The sequence below is a fragment of the Haematobia irritans genome, chromosome 2 (assembly GCF_050003625.1).
Source record: "Haematobia irritans isolate KBUSLIRL chromosome 2, ASM5000362v1, whole genome shotgun sequence".
NCBI classification, from domain to species: domain Eukaryota; kingdom Metazoa; phylum Arthropoda; class Insecta; order Diptera; family Muscidae; genus Haematobia; species Haematobia irritans.
The window spans coordinates 16,220,595-16,238,487 of NC_134398.1; the positions used below are offsets into that span (position 1 = coordinate 16,220,595).

At 32.0% G+C, this 17,893-nt stretch overlaps 1 protein-coding gene across 1 annotated transcript in view; it reads left to right on the top strand.

Moving 5' to 3' along the window:
• DIP-theta (Dpr-interacting protein theta) overlaps positions 1-17,893 on the top strand; it is a 196,050-nt gene that overhangs the window by 123,773 nt on the left and 54,384 nt on the right. The window contains exon 9 of the mRNA XM_075293470.1: positions 10,655-10,741. Within this exon, the coding sequence (XP_075149585.1) occupies positions 10,655-10,741 (87 nt within the window). The remainder of the gene's footprint in view (positions 1-10,654; positions 10,742-17,893) is intronic.

Below are 17,893 nucleotides of genomic sequence, written 5' to 3' on the forward strand. Positions count from 1 at the left end.
TACAATTTTGACAAAATTTTCTATAGAAAAAATTTGACAAATTTTTCTATAGAAATAAAATTTTGACAAATTTTTCTATAGAAATAAAATTTTGTCAAAATTTTCTATAGAAATAAAATTTTGTCAAAATTTTCTATAGACATAAAATTTTGACAGATTTGTCTATAGAAATAAAATATTGAAACAGTTTTCTATAGAAATAAAATGTTGACAAATTTTTCTATAGAAATAAAATTTTGTCAAAATTTTCTATAGAAATAAAATTTTGACAAATGTTTCTATAGAAATAAAAGATTGACAAACTTTTCTGTAGAAATAAAATTTTGACAAATTTTTCTATAGAAATAAAATGTTGACAAATTTTTCTATAGAAACAAAATTTTGTCAAAATTTTCTATAGAAATAAAATTTTGTCAAAATTTTCTATAGAAATGATATTTTGACAATATTTCCTGTAGAAATAAAATTTTGACAAAATTTTTATTGAAATAAAGTGCGACCAAATTTTCTATATAGAAATAAAATTTTGACAAAATTTGCGACATAGAAAATTGTGGCAACATTTTCTTTATAGAAATAAAATTTTTACAGAATTTTCTTGATAGAAATACAATTTTGACAAAATTTTGTATATGGAAACAAAATTTTGACAGATTTTTTATATGGAAATAAAATTGTGAAAAAGAATTCTGTAGAAATAAAATTTTCTATAGAAATAAACTTTTGACAAAATTTGCTTGATAGAAATAAAATTTTGACAAATTTTTCTATAGAAATAAAATTTGGACAAAATTTTCTATAGAAATAAATTTTTGACAAAATTTTCTATAGAAATAAAATGTTGACAAATGTTTCTATAAAAATAAAATTTTGACAAAATTTTCTATAGAAATAAAATTTTGACAAAATTTTCTATTGAAAATAAATTTTAACAAAATTTTCTATAGAAATAAAATTGTGACTAAAATGTCATCAGTGTAAAGATAAAATCTTTAGAACCGGACATGCTTTTTTTAGTATGGGATCTCTGCACTCAAACTTGATTTTTCTTCCAAAACTGCAGGAAAATTTAATTCCCTAATAATTCATACAAATTTAGGTCTTAAACATGAAAACAAAGAGACTGCCAACCTACAATTCCAACTTAATTTCTTGTTCTTTTTTTTTTGCCAAAAACAACTTCCCTTTGAATCGAAACGAAAGATTCGAGTTAATTGAAATACATGTTCGCCTGCTTCTTTTTGTTAATTGAGATGATGAACTTGAAGGAGACCAAATTAAGATGAACAATTAAACGAATACAGTTTAATTATTCATGAAAACGGGAAACGTGTACTTGGCTTTTTGCCTCAATTGGCTTTTGTGTGGTGGAAAAAGTACGAAGTTTAATTAAGCAGGCGGTTATCGTAACCTGGAAAACAGTCCAACATAATAACCACACACACACACACACATATATATGTAGAGCTTGGAAGAGATAAGGTGAATATATCATTCCGGTATATCTTTTACCTCAATGCTGGGCGATGAAACAAATAAATTATATGTAAGAGGAGAAAGGCAAAAGGTATTCAGTATAAAAATGGAGTTTGGAAAATAATTCCCTGATAGATGATAATGTCATCAGTATGTCCAAGGCATTGTGAAGTTTTTTTTTTGCTACCTTAAAAAGCCTAACCTTTTACATATGGATTCAATAATGCCATATACCTGCTTTTTTATATGCAGACTATATGGCCTCTTTGTATAGAAAGAGAAAGGGAGAGAGTGTGTGTGAGTGGAGAGTTATGACTCTCTCCTTTGGTTGCTTATGGTATTGGTGATGGGGGTGTCTTGATTTAATTTCCTGTTAGCAATACAAAAAAAGTATTTCCTTCCGTTTATCATAAGAGATGATGTTGGAAATGATAATGTCACATATTGCCCGTCTATCTATTTACTTGCCAGCCTGCTAGCCTGCCTGTTACACATACGATAAACACAATATTTAATTATTTATTGTAATTTTATTTGAGACGTCCGTTCCAGGACAATTACAATGAAATTCCCACAATGACATGTTGACCAATGGAGAATAATCAGACCAACACAAGAGGTCCGGAAACCACAATAAAAAAGGGCAAAACCATCATTTGTGGTAGACTTTGATAAAAGTTAAACGATATAGTCGAAGAAGAAAGCAAAGGATTCCGTATGAGAAGCAAAAGTTATTTACCTTTTTTATATAAAATAACACACTTGATAAATTATACAGTGGGTAACAATTTACTATGCTACGAGTACATGGGATGGGTAGGAGGGTGTGGTTACATTATAGAAATAAAAAAAATATTTTATTATCACAACATTATAAAAGGCTTTGAATATAATTATTTCGACCAATTAAAATAAACATTTTTCACTAACACTACACTCATAGGTTAGGTTACTATTGCCTATAATAGTAACTTCAAATGTCCGGAAATGAAATAAGGAATTATGTATAGAAGCCTAGTAATTTTTAAAGATTTATCTCTAAAAAACTCTGCCAGCAATTCATAAATATTTAAAGAGAAAAGGAGAAATGGTAGGATGGAAACGAATATAAATATGGGATATTTTATTGTTGACCTATCAATTCTATTGAATTAATAGCGATTTATGGCAAATTTGGGCAAATTTTGTAAAATATTAGAATAGCCCAGCAAAAAAAGCGTCGCCAAAAAAGTAATGAAAATGTTCTCTTTTGATCCGGAAGTGGTGCAAAATTGACACAGAAGCGATTAATTTAACATGGGATTGTCATAGGACGGAAGTCCTCCCTTTCAACAGCAGTTGCACTGAATTTGCATCACTTCTTTAGGTGTTATCCGAATTCAATGTTTTGGATGTACATTAAAAAATTCTGTGATATTTTGTAAAATAAATAATTTTTAAAATTTTTTATAATTTTTAATGGATTCTAACGCTTGTCGGAAACGTTTGACCTCAAATATTTTCAAATATTCGCAATTTTTTCAGATTAGATTTAGCATTTTTTCGACAAAATTTAAATGATTTGTACCATTTTATGAATTCTTACTCTGTTTTTAACCTATTTGAAACAAAAAAACTTAAAATTACCCATTAAAAGTATGAAAAATCCAAGTTATAAAAAATTGAATTAAAAGAACTTCTTGGGTAGTGAAAATAAAGAACATCATTGGGAGTGCATCTTCTGGATGTGCTTTTAAAGTTGTGCCTTTGGAGGAACTTCCAAATTTTTTGCTGGGAGCATACTATACCCTGCGCCACAATAAGATATTATAACCCAGCACAAAAGCGTTGGCAAAAAAGTAGTGTTAATTTTCTTTTTTGTTTCACAAATTCTTTCACTAAGCCTGTCCATTCATCACGTGTAACTTTATTTCTGAATGCAATAGATCAAAATATTTTTGATCTCTTGTAAACAATCAAATAAACTGTCACTAATATAAATCCGTCAGCAGTAAGACGATCGGTTTCAAAATGATAGCAACCTGAAGTTGGTTGCACTACATACACAGTTGCCATAGCTAAAGGAATTCTGCCAAAAATGGTAGATTTTTTTATTGTTTGATAGATTGGTAGAATTCCTGAAAAAGGTTTTGCAATCTATCCTTTTCCAACTATAGGAATACAATTTTGTAAAAATTTTCTTGAGAAATAAAATTTTGAGAGAATTTTCTTAGAAATAAAAATTTTGAGAAAATTTTCTATAAATGGAAAATTTTCGAGATATAAAATTTTGAGAAAATTTGCTGTAGAAATAAAATTTTGAGAAAAATTTTCTATAGAATTAAAAATATTGAAATAAAATTTTGAGAAAATTTTCTATAGAAGTAAACATTTTGAAAATTTTTTTGAAGAAATAAAATATTGAGAATATTACCCATTGAAATACAATTTTGACCAAAATTTTCTATAGCAATAAAATATAAGAAAAAAAATTCTACAGAAATAAATTTTTGAGCAACATTTTCTAAAATTTTGGACAAAATACTCCAGAAATTTTGACAAAATTTTCTATACAAGTAAAAAGTTCGCAACATTTTATATAAGTAAAATTTTGACAATATTTTCTATAGAAATAAAATTTTGTGAAAATTTTCTATAGAAATCAAATTTTGAGTAAATTTTCCATAGAAATAAAATTTCTAAAAAGTTTAGAAATAAAATTTTGTAAAAAGCTTTCTATAGAAATAAAATGTTATAAAAAAAATTTTCTATAGAAATCAAATTTTGTAAAATATTTTCTATAGAAATCACATTTTGAGAAAATTTTCTATAGAAGTAAAAATTTTGAGAAAATTATCTACAGAAATAAAATTCTGACAATTTTTATACCGTCCACCATACGATGGGGGGTATATTAACTTTCTCATTCCGTTTGTAACACATCGAAATATTGATCTAAGACCCCATAAAGTATATATATTCTGGGTCCTGGTGAAATTCTGAGTCGATCTGAGCATGTCCACCCGTCCGTCTGTTGAAATCACGCTAACTTCCGAACGAAACAAGCTATAGACTTGAAACTTGGCACAAGTAGTTGTTATTGATGTAGGTCGGATGGTATTGCAAATGGGCCATATCGGTCCACTTTTACGTATAGCCCCCATATAAACGGACTCCAAAATTTGGCTTGCGAGGCCTCTAAGAAAAGCAAATTTCATCCGATCTGGCTGAAATTTGGTACGTGGTGTTAGTATATGGTCTCTAACAACCATGCAAAAATTGGTCCACATCGGTCAATAATTATATATAGCCCCCATATAAACTGATCCCCAGATTTGGGTTGCGGAGCCTCTAAGAGAAACAAATTTCATCCGATCCGGCTGAAATGTGGTACGTGATGTTAGTATATGATTTCTAACAACCATGCAAATATTGGTCCATATCGATCCATAATTATATATAGCCCCCATATAAACCGATCACCAGATTTGACCTCCGGAGCCTCTTGGAAGACCAAAATTCATCTGATTCAGTTGAAATTTTGTATATGGCCTCAAGCTCCCATGCAAAAATTTGTCGATATCGGTCCATAATTATATATAGGCCCCATATAAACCGATCCCCAGATTTGACTTCCAGAGCCCCTTGGAAGAGCAAAATTCTTCCCATTCGGTTGAAATTTGGTACGTGATGTTAGTATATGGTATCCAACAACCATGCAGGAATTGGTTCCTATCAGTCCATAATTATATATAGCTCCCATATAAACCGATCCCCGGATTTGACCTCCGGTGCCTTTCGGAGAAGCAAAATTCATCCGATCTGCTTGAAATTTGGTACCTGGTGGTAGTATATGATATTTAACAACCATGCCAAAAGTGGTCCATATCAGACCATAATCATACATAGCCCCATATAAACCGATCCCGAGATTTGGTTTTGGAGCCTCTTGGAGGAGCAAATTTCATCCGAGTGAGTTGAAATTTGGTACATTGTGCTAGTATATGGTCGTTAACAACCATGCCTAACTAGGTCCATATCGGTCTATAGTTATATATGGCCCTCAGATAAATCTATCCCCAATCACACAAAAATTGGTCAATATCAAGTTCATAATTGTATATAGCCCCCATATAAGCTACACCCATATTTCAATTCTGGCTCTCTACTTTGTACGTAGTCCATATGGGTTCGTAATTATTTGTAGACTTAACTATACATAACTTTTTTGTCTAATATATACCATGTATGGACTAAATCACAATTTAGAAAACGATGTTAAGAAGTTTTAAGATACCACAACCCAAGTAATTCTATTGTGGATGACAGTCTTTCGTAGAAGTTTCTACGCAATCCATGGTGGAGGGTACATAAGATAAGATGGTGGAGGGTACATAAGATTTCTATAGAAATAAAATTGTGACAAAATTTTCTATAGAAATAAAATTTTGACAAATGTTATATAGAAATAAAATTTAGACAAAAATTTCTATAAAAATAAAATTTTGACAAAATTTTCTACAGACATTAAATTTAAACAAATCTTTCTATAGAAATAACATTTTAACAAAATCTTCTTTAGAAATAATATTTTGACCAAAATTTCTATGGAAATATAACATTTTGCCAACATTTTCTATAAAAATAAAATTTTGACAAAAATTTTCTATAGAAATAAAATTTTTACAAAATTTTCTATAGAAATACAATTTTGACTAAATTTGCTATAGAAATAAAATTTTGACAAAATTTTCTATAGAAACAAAATTTTGTGAAATTTTACTATAGAAATCAGATTTTGAGAAAATTTTCTATAGAAGTAAAAATTTTGAGAAAATTCTCTACAGTAATAAAATTCTGACAAAATTTTCTATAGAAATAAAATTTTGAGAAAATTTTCTATAGAAGTAAAAATTTTGAAAATTTTTTTATAGAAATAAAATTTTGTGAAAAATTTTATAAATAAAAAATTTTTGAGAAAACTTTCTATAAAAGTATACATTTTGACAAAACTTTCTATAAAAGTAAACATTTTGACAAAATTTTCTATAGAAAAAAAATTTGGAAAAATTTTCTATAGTAATAAATTGTTGACAAAAGCTTTTTACTGAAATAATTTTTTTGCAAAAATTTTCTATAGAAATAACTTTTTGAAAGAGTTTTCAATAGAAATAAAATTTTGAGAAAATTTTCTATAGAAGAAAAAATTTTGAAAAATTGTTTTTTGAAAAATTTTTGTAAATAGAAAATTTTTGAGGAAAAATTTTCTATAGAAGCAAAAATTTTGACAAAATTTTCTATAGAAATAAAGTATTGACCAAATTTCCTATAAAAATAAAATTTTGAAACCTTTTTATACCCTTCACCACTACTGTGGTACAGGGTATAATAAGTTTGTGCATTTGTATGTAACGTCAAGAAGGAGTAATCATAGGCCAACCTTTTAGTATACGGATCGGCTTAGAATTAAATTCTAAGTCGATTTAGCGATGTCGGTCTGTCTGTCCGTCTGTCTGTTGATGCATTTTTGTGTGCAAAGTACAGCTCGCAGTTTTTAGTCCGTTTGTCCTAACATTTGGTATAGGGTCCTGTTTCGGCTCAAAGACGATCCCTATTGCTTTTGGAAAAAATCGGTTCAGATTTAGATATAGCTGCCATATATAGTTTTCACCGATCTGGTCATAATTGGCGTGTATATCAACCGATCTTCCTCAAATTCCTTACATCCGAATATTTTATGGATCTCGAAAAACTTGCAAAATATCGGCCAAATCGGTTCAGATTTAGATATAGCTCCCATATATAGCTTTCGCCCGATTTACACTCATTTGCCCACAGAGGCCAATTTTTTGCTCCGATTTAGTTGAAATTTTGCATAGGGAGTAGAATTAGCATTGTAACTATGCGTGCCAAATTTGGTTGGAATCGGTTCAGATTTGGATATATCTCCCATATATAGCTTTCGCCCGATTTACACTCATATAATCACAGAGGCCAATTTTTAACTCCGATTTAGTTGAAATTTTGCACAGAGAGTAGAATTAGCATTGTTGCTATGCTTGCCAAATTTGGTTGAAATCGGTTCAGATTTGGATATATCTCCCATATATAGCTTTCGCCCGATTTACAGTCATATGATCACAGAGGCCAATTTTTTGCTCCGATTTAGTTGAAATTTTGCACAGGGAGTAGAATTAGCATTGTAGCTATGCGTGCCAAATTTGGTTGAAATCGGTTCAGATTTAGATATAGCTCCCATAGATATGTTTTCTGATTTCGACAAAAATGGTCAAAATACCAACATTTTCCTTGTAAAATCGCCACTGCTTAGTCCAAAAGTTGTAAAAATGACTCTAATTTTCCAAAACTTCTAATACATGTATATCGAGCGATAAATCATAAATAAACTTTTGCGAAGTTTCCTTAAAATTGCTTCAGATTTAAATGTTTCACATATTTTTTTACTAACATTGTGTTCCACCCTAGTGCATTAGCCGACTTAAATTTTGAGTCTATAGATTTTGTAGAAGTCTATCAAATTCTTCCAGATCGAGTGATATTTAAATGTATGTATTTGGGACAAACCTTTATATATAGCCCCCAACACATTTGACGGATGTGATATTAGATAGGGTCGCGAAAAAAAGTTCATGCAGTCACCCCCCAGTTTTGTAGCATATTTGAAGACAATTTCAGAACACTAAAACTTTTTTTTTTCCGTGCACCCTACGACCCCCCGAAATGCAATTTACTGTGCTGTGTCGTCATTTGAAGTCGGATCGAAAAGAAACGCATATCGTTGTTCATGGTTGATCAGGGGCTATATTTCGTGCATTGGTCAGTTTTGACTCCGACGTCAAATTTGATTTTTAATTTTTTTATTTCGCTTCGTATACCCCTATGATGCCCATTTCTTATAACCATTATAAAGATCTTATCAAAATATGAAACTTTTGCTTTGGAAGTATTTAATTATATTCATAAACAAAAAAGTTACAGAGATTTTAAAAAGTCAATAGGTCACCCTACACACCACCAAATAGTTTTTGTTGTGTTGTCATGATGTCCGATCGAAACCACATGCACATCGTTATTCACATCTACGAAATTAATTTGAAAGGTATTTAATACACACAAACTGTTTATCTGTAAATTTCTAACCGTATCATTGTATACATACTCGTTGTGTGCACTACGGCATTTTCTGCGTTATGCAAAGTTCTTGTGTTTTTGCTTGAACAACTTGAGAGCCTACTGTTTTAAAATCTAACAATCAATCTAACAATAAAAGTAAGTGGTAACGGAATTGTGGAAAATTACGAAGATCGTTATGCTGCTTACACATTGGTTAAATTTCTGCCTTTCAACATCTGACTACGCCGTATTTTTTTTGCGTTTTCTTGTCATCTTCACAATGGTGAGCAATGTTGTCACATGAGTAAATACTTTAAACAAGAAAATATTAGATTAGATTTGTATTTGATTTGAGTACATTTCATGTTTTTCCACAATTCCGTTACCACTTACTTTTATTGTTAGATTTTAAAACAGTAGGCTCTCAAGTTGTTCAAGCAAAAACACAAGAACTTTGCATAACGCAGAAAATGCCGTAGTGCACACAACGAGTATGTATACAATGATACGGTTAGAAATTTACAGATAAACAGTTTGTGTGTATTAAATACCTTTCAAATTAATTTCGTAGATGTGAATAACGATGTGCATGTGGTTTCGATCGGACATCATGACAACACAACAAAAACTATTTGGTGGTGTGTAGGGTGACCTATTGACTTTTTAAAATCTCTGTAACTTTTTTGTTTATGAATATAATTAAATACTTCCAAAGCAAAAGTTTCATATTTTGATAAGATCTTTATAATGGTTATAAGAAATGGGCATCATAGGGTTATACGAAGCGAAATAAAAAAATTAAAAATCAAATTTGACGTCGGAGTCAAAAATGACCAATGCACGAAATATAGCCCCTGATCAACCATGAACAACGATATGCGTTTCTTTTCGATCGGACTTCAAATGACGACACAGCACAGTAAATTGTATTTCGGGGGGTCGTAGGGTGCACGGAAAAAAAAAAGTTTTTGTGTTCTGAAATTGTCTTCAAATATGCTACAAAACTGGGGGGTGACTGCATCAACTTTTTTTTTTGCCTTAGGCCGTGACCCTACCTAATGTGATATGGTATCGAAAATTTAGATCTACAAAGTGGTGCAGGGTATAATATAGTCGGCCCCGCCCGACTTTAGACTTTCCTTACTTGTTTTTTTTTTTTGACAAATTTTAAATAGCAATAAAATTTTAAAAAATTGAAATAAAATAAATTTTCTACAAAAAAAAAAAATAAAAAAATCAATAGAAGTTAACTTTTAAAAACAAAAGCTTCAAAATAAAGATTTTTTAAATTTATTAAATTTTTGTTAAATATTTTTTTCAAATTTTTGTAGATTATTTTTGGCACGAATGGCAACCGTGAACACCTACCACCCACCTTGTATATATTCTTGGTCATGGGGAAATTCTCAATTAGTATAGTCCGTTCGTCTGTTGAAATCATATTAACTTCCGTACGTAATAAACTATCGCCTTGAGACTTGGTACATGTAGGTCAGATGGTATTGAAAATGGGTCTAAGCAAACAAATTTGATTCAAATTAAAAACTATTTGTTCTTGGGCAAGATAATCCTAAACTTTGACGAAAAATCAAATGAAATGCTTTCAAAAAAAGGAGTAGATAGATAGCTGGTTTATCTTAGCTTGATATACTGAAAATATACTGATTCTGAGTGGATCGTTATAATATGGGATCTAGGGCCATTATTTTTGTAAAATAATTTTCAAAAGCACATTTTTTCTCCACCTCTATATATAATAGATTACTTAAAGAGCTTCCATTTACCTTTGTTTGCTATTTATATTTCAATGGATTTATTTAACGTTTAAATAAAATTTGAAAATTATCTCAATAGAATCAATTTGCCATTCGATCTGAGGATTGCATTAAATCTACCATCCATCATCCAATGATTGAAACAGATAAAAAAACTCCGTTTAGTCACCCTCAGCCTGTCTCAAGCTGAGTCAGTTAAATGATGGAGAAAAACTTTTTTGTTTTCGCACTATTACTTGGACATTTACCACATTTACGTATTTTCTTTGGTTTACTTTCATCCGCTTTAGACATTCCACAAACCACAACTGTGACAACTTTAGCACCGACTGTCTCCACGAATACGGTACCGATGCTTGTAACAAAATACCATAAAGGTATGTATAATTCTATGACAGCATTAACAAAGTTTTATTTTTTCTATCGCCCTGCCCCTCCTCTTTGTCACCCTTATGCCACCCTCCCTCTATTCCAAGGACCAATCGTTATGATTTTATTTTCAGATTTTTTTTCTTTTGCTATTATTTTGTGTTTTACAACTATTTGCATAAATACATTGTAGATATATAGGGGGCATTTGTGATGAATAATACTAACTTGGCTTTAGAATAATAAAATAACTCGTAAGAATTACACGCGAGGTGGTAAATACTTGAAATGTGGCGGTTTTCAATGCCTTGAGTTAGGTTGAAAAAAGCATGGTCGGCACCATCTTATTCCACAAAAAAAAATATTTTTTTTTGTCTTCAATCAAGAAATTAATTGATCCAATTACTTTTTAATTGATCCAATTAATTTTTAGTTGAAATCTCTTCAATCACAGAAATTATAGTATCAATCACCAATGCCAATTAAAAATTTAATTGATAGAACAAATTTTTGTTATCGATTTTTTTTAAAAAAAAAATATTTTTTGTCTTCAATCAAGAAATTAATTGATCCAATTAATTTTTAATAGCGATGTCTTCAATCACAGAGAGGATAGTATCAATCACCAATGCCAATTAAAAAAAAAATAATTGATAGAAAAAATGTTTGTAATCGATTTTTGTTTCAAAAAAAAAAAAAATAAAAATAATATTTTTTGTCTTCAATCAAGAAATTAATTGATCCAATTACTTTTTGATTGATCCAATTACTTTTTATTGCGATGTCTTCACTCACAGAAATGGTAGTATCAATCACAAATGCCAATTAAAAAATTAATTTATAGAACAAATTTTTGTGATCGATTTTTGTTTAAAAAAAAAAGTATTTTTTGTCTTCAATCCAGAAATTAATTGATCCAATTAATTTTTAATTGCGATGTCTTCAATCACAGAAATTATAGTATCAATCACCAATGCCAATTAAAAATTTAATTGATAGAACAAATTCTTGTGATCGATTTTTGTTTCAATTAAAAATTTGTTGAATCAATTAATTTTTAATTGAATATTTTTTAAACCCCAATAAAAAATTTAATTGGAAACATTTTTGTGATATTTTTTGTGCAGTTAGCATAGACTTAAGATAGTATTCGAATTTATGGGATGTTTTCAAAAAACAAAGTGCGGTGCTAACTGGTGACGTTGATGGAACGGTGCGATGCTCACTGGTGACGAGCCGACTGTGCTCGTGTACGAGAGTAGCGATGATGTCGGGCCTACTGGTGTTCGTGAATAGGGTTAGAGATGGTTTCGGGTCAGCTGGTGCTCGTGAAACGGGGATGCCGTCATTTTTATCCGACTGTGTTCTATAGTGGTTCATGTTTTAGTATAATCTCCATACACGTATAGACTGATCTCTCGATTTGACTTCTTGAGCTTCTAGATACCGTAAATTTTATACGATTTTATAGAGATCCAAAAAAAAAAACAAGTATATACGACCATAAGTTCGGTCAGGCCGAATCTTATGTACCCTCCACCATGAATTGCGTAGAAACTTCTACGAAAGACTGTCATCCACAATCGAATTACTTGGGTTGTGGTATCTTACAACTTCTTAATATCGTGGACTTTTGCACTGTACGTAGAGAGCCAGAATTGAAATATGGGGGCTATATAGAATTATGAACTTGATGTGGACCAATTTTTGTGTGATTGGGGATCGATTTATCTGAGGGCTATATATAACTATAGACCGATATGGACCTAGTTAGGCATGGTTAACGGCCATATACTAGCACAATGTACCAAATTTCAACTGACTCGGATGAAATTTGCTCCTCCAAGAGGCTCCAAAACCAAATCTCGGAATCGGTTTATATGGGGGCTATATATGATTATGGAGTGATATGGACCACTTTTGGCACCACGTACCAAATTTCAACCAGATCGAATGAATTTTGCTTCTCCAAAAGGCACCGGAGGTCAAATCTGGGAATCGGTTTATATGGGGGCTATATATAATTATGGACTGATATGAACCAATTCCTGCATGGTTGGTGGATATCATATACTAACATCACGTACCAAATTTCAACCGAATCGGATGAATTTTGCTCTTCCAAGGGGCTCCGGAGGTCAAATCTGGGGATCGGTTTATATGGAGCCTATATATAATTATTGACCGATTTCCACCAATTTTTGCATGGGTGTTTGAGGCCTTATATTAACACCACGCACCAAATTTCAACTGAATCAGATGAATTTTGCTCCTCCAAGAGGCTCCCGAGGTCATATCTGGGGGTCGGTTTATATGGGGGCTATATATAATTATGGACCGATTTCGACCAATTTTTGCATGGGTGTTTGAGGCCATATATTAACACCACGTACCAAATTTCAACTGAATCAGATGAATGTTGGTCTTCCAAGAGGCTCCGGAGTTCAAATCTGGTGATCGGTTTATATGGGGGTTATATATAATTATGGACCTATGTGAAACATTTTTGGCATGGTCATTAGAGACCATATATCAACATCATGTACTAAATTTCAGCCAGATCGGATGAAATTTGCTTCTCTTTGAGACTCCGCAAGCCAAATCGGGGGATCGGTTTATATGGGGGCTATACATGATTAATGACCGATGTAGACCAATTTTTGCATAGTTGTTAGAGATCATATACTTACACCATGTCCCAAATTTCAGCCGGATCGGATAAAATTTGCTTCTCTTAGAAGCTCCGCAAGCCAAATCTGGGGATCGGTTTATATGGGGGCTAGATATAATTATGGACCGATGTGGACCAATTTTGCATGGCTGTTAGAGATCATATGCTGACACCACGTACCAAATTTCAATCGAATGGGATGAATTTTGCTCCTCCACGAGGCCCCGGAGTCCAATTTCGTTGCATGGTTGTTAGAAACCATATCCTAACAAATTTCAGCCAGATCGGATGAAATTTGCTTCTCTTAGACGATCCGCAAGCCAAATCTGGGGATCGGTTTATATGGGGGCTATATATAATTATGGGCCAATATGGACCAATTTGTGCATGTTTGTTAGAGACCATATACTAACACCATGTACCAAATTTCAGCCAGATCGGATGAAATATGCTTTTCTTAGAGGCTCCGCAAGCCAAATCTTTGGGTCCATTTATATGGGGGCTATACGTAAAAGTGGTCTGATACGGCCCATTTGCAATTACATCGGACCTACGTCAATAGCAACTACTTTTGCCAAGATACAAGTCCATAGCTTGGTTTGTTCGGAAGTTAGCGTGATTTCAACAGACGGACGGACATGCTTAGAGCGATTCAGAACTTCACCACGACCCAGAATATACTCCATCCACCACCACTTCCACCATCCTATGGTGGAAGGTATAAAAAGAATTGTGTCGAATATGGTCTTTATCGGTCTATGTTTTAGTATATCCCCCATAGAGACCGATTTCCCGATTTCATTTTTTATTTTTATCCGATTTGCTGGAAAAAAGGAATCTAAAGGTTTTTGCATCGTTAAATAGGTTCGCCGATTGTAGTATGTATCGGCCATATCCGATTTCTTGGGCTTTTAGATACCGTACTTTTTTCCGAAATTGGAAATCTAGACTGTTTTGAGCTTTAAACAGGTGTGTCGATCTTCCAATGAAATTTCTGAGGCTTCCAGAAATATCTTAGGTTCAAAAAATGACTATGTCGAATTTGGTTTACATCGACCTAGGTTTTGGTTTATATACACCCAAAAAAAGTGACTCCACCGTGGAAGAAAATGTAGGTTTATTTCAGAAATGTTTAACTAAAATAGTTTTCTAATAGCAACATGTTACAAATAAGTTAATACTTTTTGTCAAATTGAAGAAAATTTAAAAAAAAAAAATTTTTGTTGTTTAAGAAAATTTCATATGTTGGAAGAAAAAATTGGATTTGAAAATTGTTAAAATGTCTTTAGCGATGTATGAAGTTCGAGACAGGTAGAATTTTAGTAAAATTTAGTCATTTGAGAGACTTATGAACTCAATTTAAGCAAACTTCTGTCATTTTAGGAAAATATGAACTAAAGGGTGGTTAAAATTTCAAGAACCGATGTTGATTTTGAATAAAACACAAACTATTTAGGAAATTATTGTAAATTTATTTTATTATGATATATTGGTATTACTCAATTATGTATGGAACAAAATATCGGCCAAATGGGCGCCGCGACCTCGGTGGCACACCTTCATCCGATGGTCCAAATTTTCGATGACGCTGAGGCATAATGGAGGTTCTATGCCGTTAATGTGCCGAATTATCTCATCCTTTAGCTCTTGAATTGTTGCTGGCTTATCGGCGTACACCTTTTCTTTCATATAACCCCAAAGAAAAATGGTGTCAAATCACACGATCTTGGCGGCCAATTGACGTCGCCACTACGTGAGGTAACACGGCCATTGAATTTGTTACGCAAAAGAGCGTAGCTGTGTGGCAAGTGGCACCGTCCAGCTGAAACCACATATCGTCCACATCCATATCTTCCAATTCGGGCCATAAAAAGTTCGTTATCATCTCACGATAGCGAACACCATTCACAGTAACTGCCTGACCGGCCTCATTTTGGAAAAAATACGGCCCGATGATGCCGCCAGCCCATAAACCGCACCAAACAGTCACTCTTTGTGGGTGCATTGGTTTTTCGACAATCACTCTTGGATTCTCATTCGCCCAAATACCGCAATTCTGTTTATTGACGAATCCACTGAGGTAAAAATGTGCCTCATCACTGAAGATGATTTTCTTCGAAAATTGATCATCCACTGTTGCCATTTCTTGGAACCATTCTGCCCATTCACGACGTCCATGGTTCAAATTGAGTAAGTCTGAAATAGAAAAATGTCAAATAAAATTCGGAAAAAAAACTTGGCATTTAGGTGTGGTTCACATTCAACATCGGCCCTTACAATTTAACCACTCTTTATTTTGTATTAAATGTAAATTTAAATTTTCATACAATGAATTCATTTTCCGCCCATAGTGCACTGTGTATGCGAGCGTATTTCTTTAATGAGCGATTTCCATTAATGATATCCCCCCATGTTGTCTATTTCTATTAGATTAATTCAATGGGTATTGAGAGTAACACAGTAGGTGAGAGTAACACTGTAGTTGAGAGTAGCAAAGTTATGGAGAGTTCGTAAGTAACGTTGCCATAACAGGGTGTATGCGAGTGTATTTCATTATCGGAATTATCGACATTGCCTTATATTCGTAGACAAAATTTTATGGGTATTGAGAGAACATGCAATATTTGAGAGTGCGTATGTAACATTTGCACTGTTGAGAGTGTGCTTATTTCTTTAACAGATTTTCATTTGCTCTATCTCCCTGCATTGTCTTTTTCTATTAGACTAAACTTATGGATATTGAGAGTAACACAATAGTTGAGAGTAACATTGTAGTTAGAGTAACACAGTCATGGATAAGTAACATTTCCATTATTGTGAATGTATGCGACTTTGTTTCTTTAACCGATTTTCATTAGTGATAATCTCCCCACATTACGTTTTTTCACATTAGACCAATTTTAGGGGTATTGAGAGTAACACAGTAGTTGAGAGTAACACAATAGTTGAGAGTGCGTAAGTAGCATATTCACTATTGTGTGTGTGTGCCTTTTAATCGATTTTATTTAAATTTCGAGCCTTAAAACAATTCTACTGTTTTGTATATTATCAAAAAACAAAATCGTTGTTCGTTGGTCGAACTTATACTACGAGCCAATAAATATTTATTGTAACTTTATATTTTATTTTAAATTATTGTACACCCTCAAAAAAAATCGCTTCTTTAACATATGTTCCAAACATATTTTGCAGGAAGCACATATATTATTGGATACTGCCGAAACATTAATATGTTTGTTTTATGTGAACATATTATATGTTTGGAAGCATTTTGAGCCAAAAATATTATATGCTTGGAAGAATTTTTCCCAAACACGATTGTGCTCATTCCCTAACATACTCGTAATTTTCACTTCCACGAAATTTTTTAGTTATTGGCACCTTTTTCTGTAATACAAATAATGTTGAAGAAATTATTCACTTTTATAAATTTTTTAAATTTTACCTTTCGCCTGCACGGAGAATCGAACCGAGGACCATACAGTTTGTAAGCCAACACACTATCCACTGGGCTACATAGCTGTTATAGTCACCAGTAGATAATTATCGTTTTAAGTTACATTTATATAGCATAGTTTGCAGCGCCCACGAGCCCATGCAAACATAACATTATTTAACAGAAACATACATTTGTTTGCCACGTGGAGCAGTGGTTAGCATGTCTGCCTTGCATACAAAGGGTCGTGGGTTCAATCCCTGCTCCGACCGAACATTTTTTTTTGTTTTTTTTTTTTTTTAATTTACACATTTATATTTATACTATATTAATTTTTTTTTAAATGAAACTTCGAAATGTGTGTTATTAAAGATTTATAGTCAGTAACAGTGCTTGATATAAACGAAATTGACTGATTTTAGGATAAAATATTATTTTTTATTGCAAAAATAACAATTTTTTAATAAAAAACTTTAAAATTTGGAAGGAATTCAAAAACTAACAAAAGAACGTGGATACATACATAATTTTATAATATAAACATAAATTTATTTAGGAGTGAACAGTTTTTTACTTGCATTTAACACCATCGCTCTAAAATTCCTTTTATTTTTCTTTAATAATTCATTTTAAAGAAAATAAACTTTTTAAATTGTTTTAGCTGTAAAACTCGAACTTAATGCCCGCTTTTATATTTGATGGTGTCCGTCAACTCCTCGTGGACTACTTTTTAATAAAGAGGAACTAAAGTTTGTATTTTTGCATTTTACTGTGTAATTTTTCACTATTTCCTCCTTATTTCATTTTACTGTCCCATCTCTAAAAATAGTATAGTGCCCTTTCGTTATTTTTATGAAGACCCCTGATTTATTTTAACGAAAAATTGTGCCCATAATGCCAAAATGATAAACAAAACACATGTTCACACGTGCATAAAATGCTGCTCTCAAGGCGAAAACATTGCAGTTTGTTTTTCAAATGTCTATTCTCTTGGTTCCGAATGTCTATTCTCTTTATTCAAATTAAATAATATTTGGACTTAAGCATATCAAA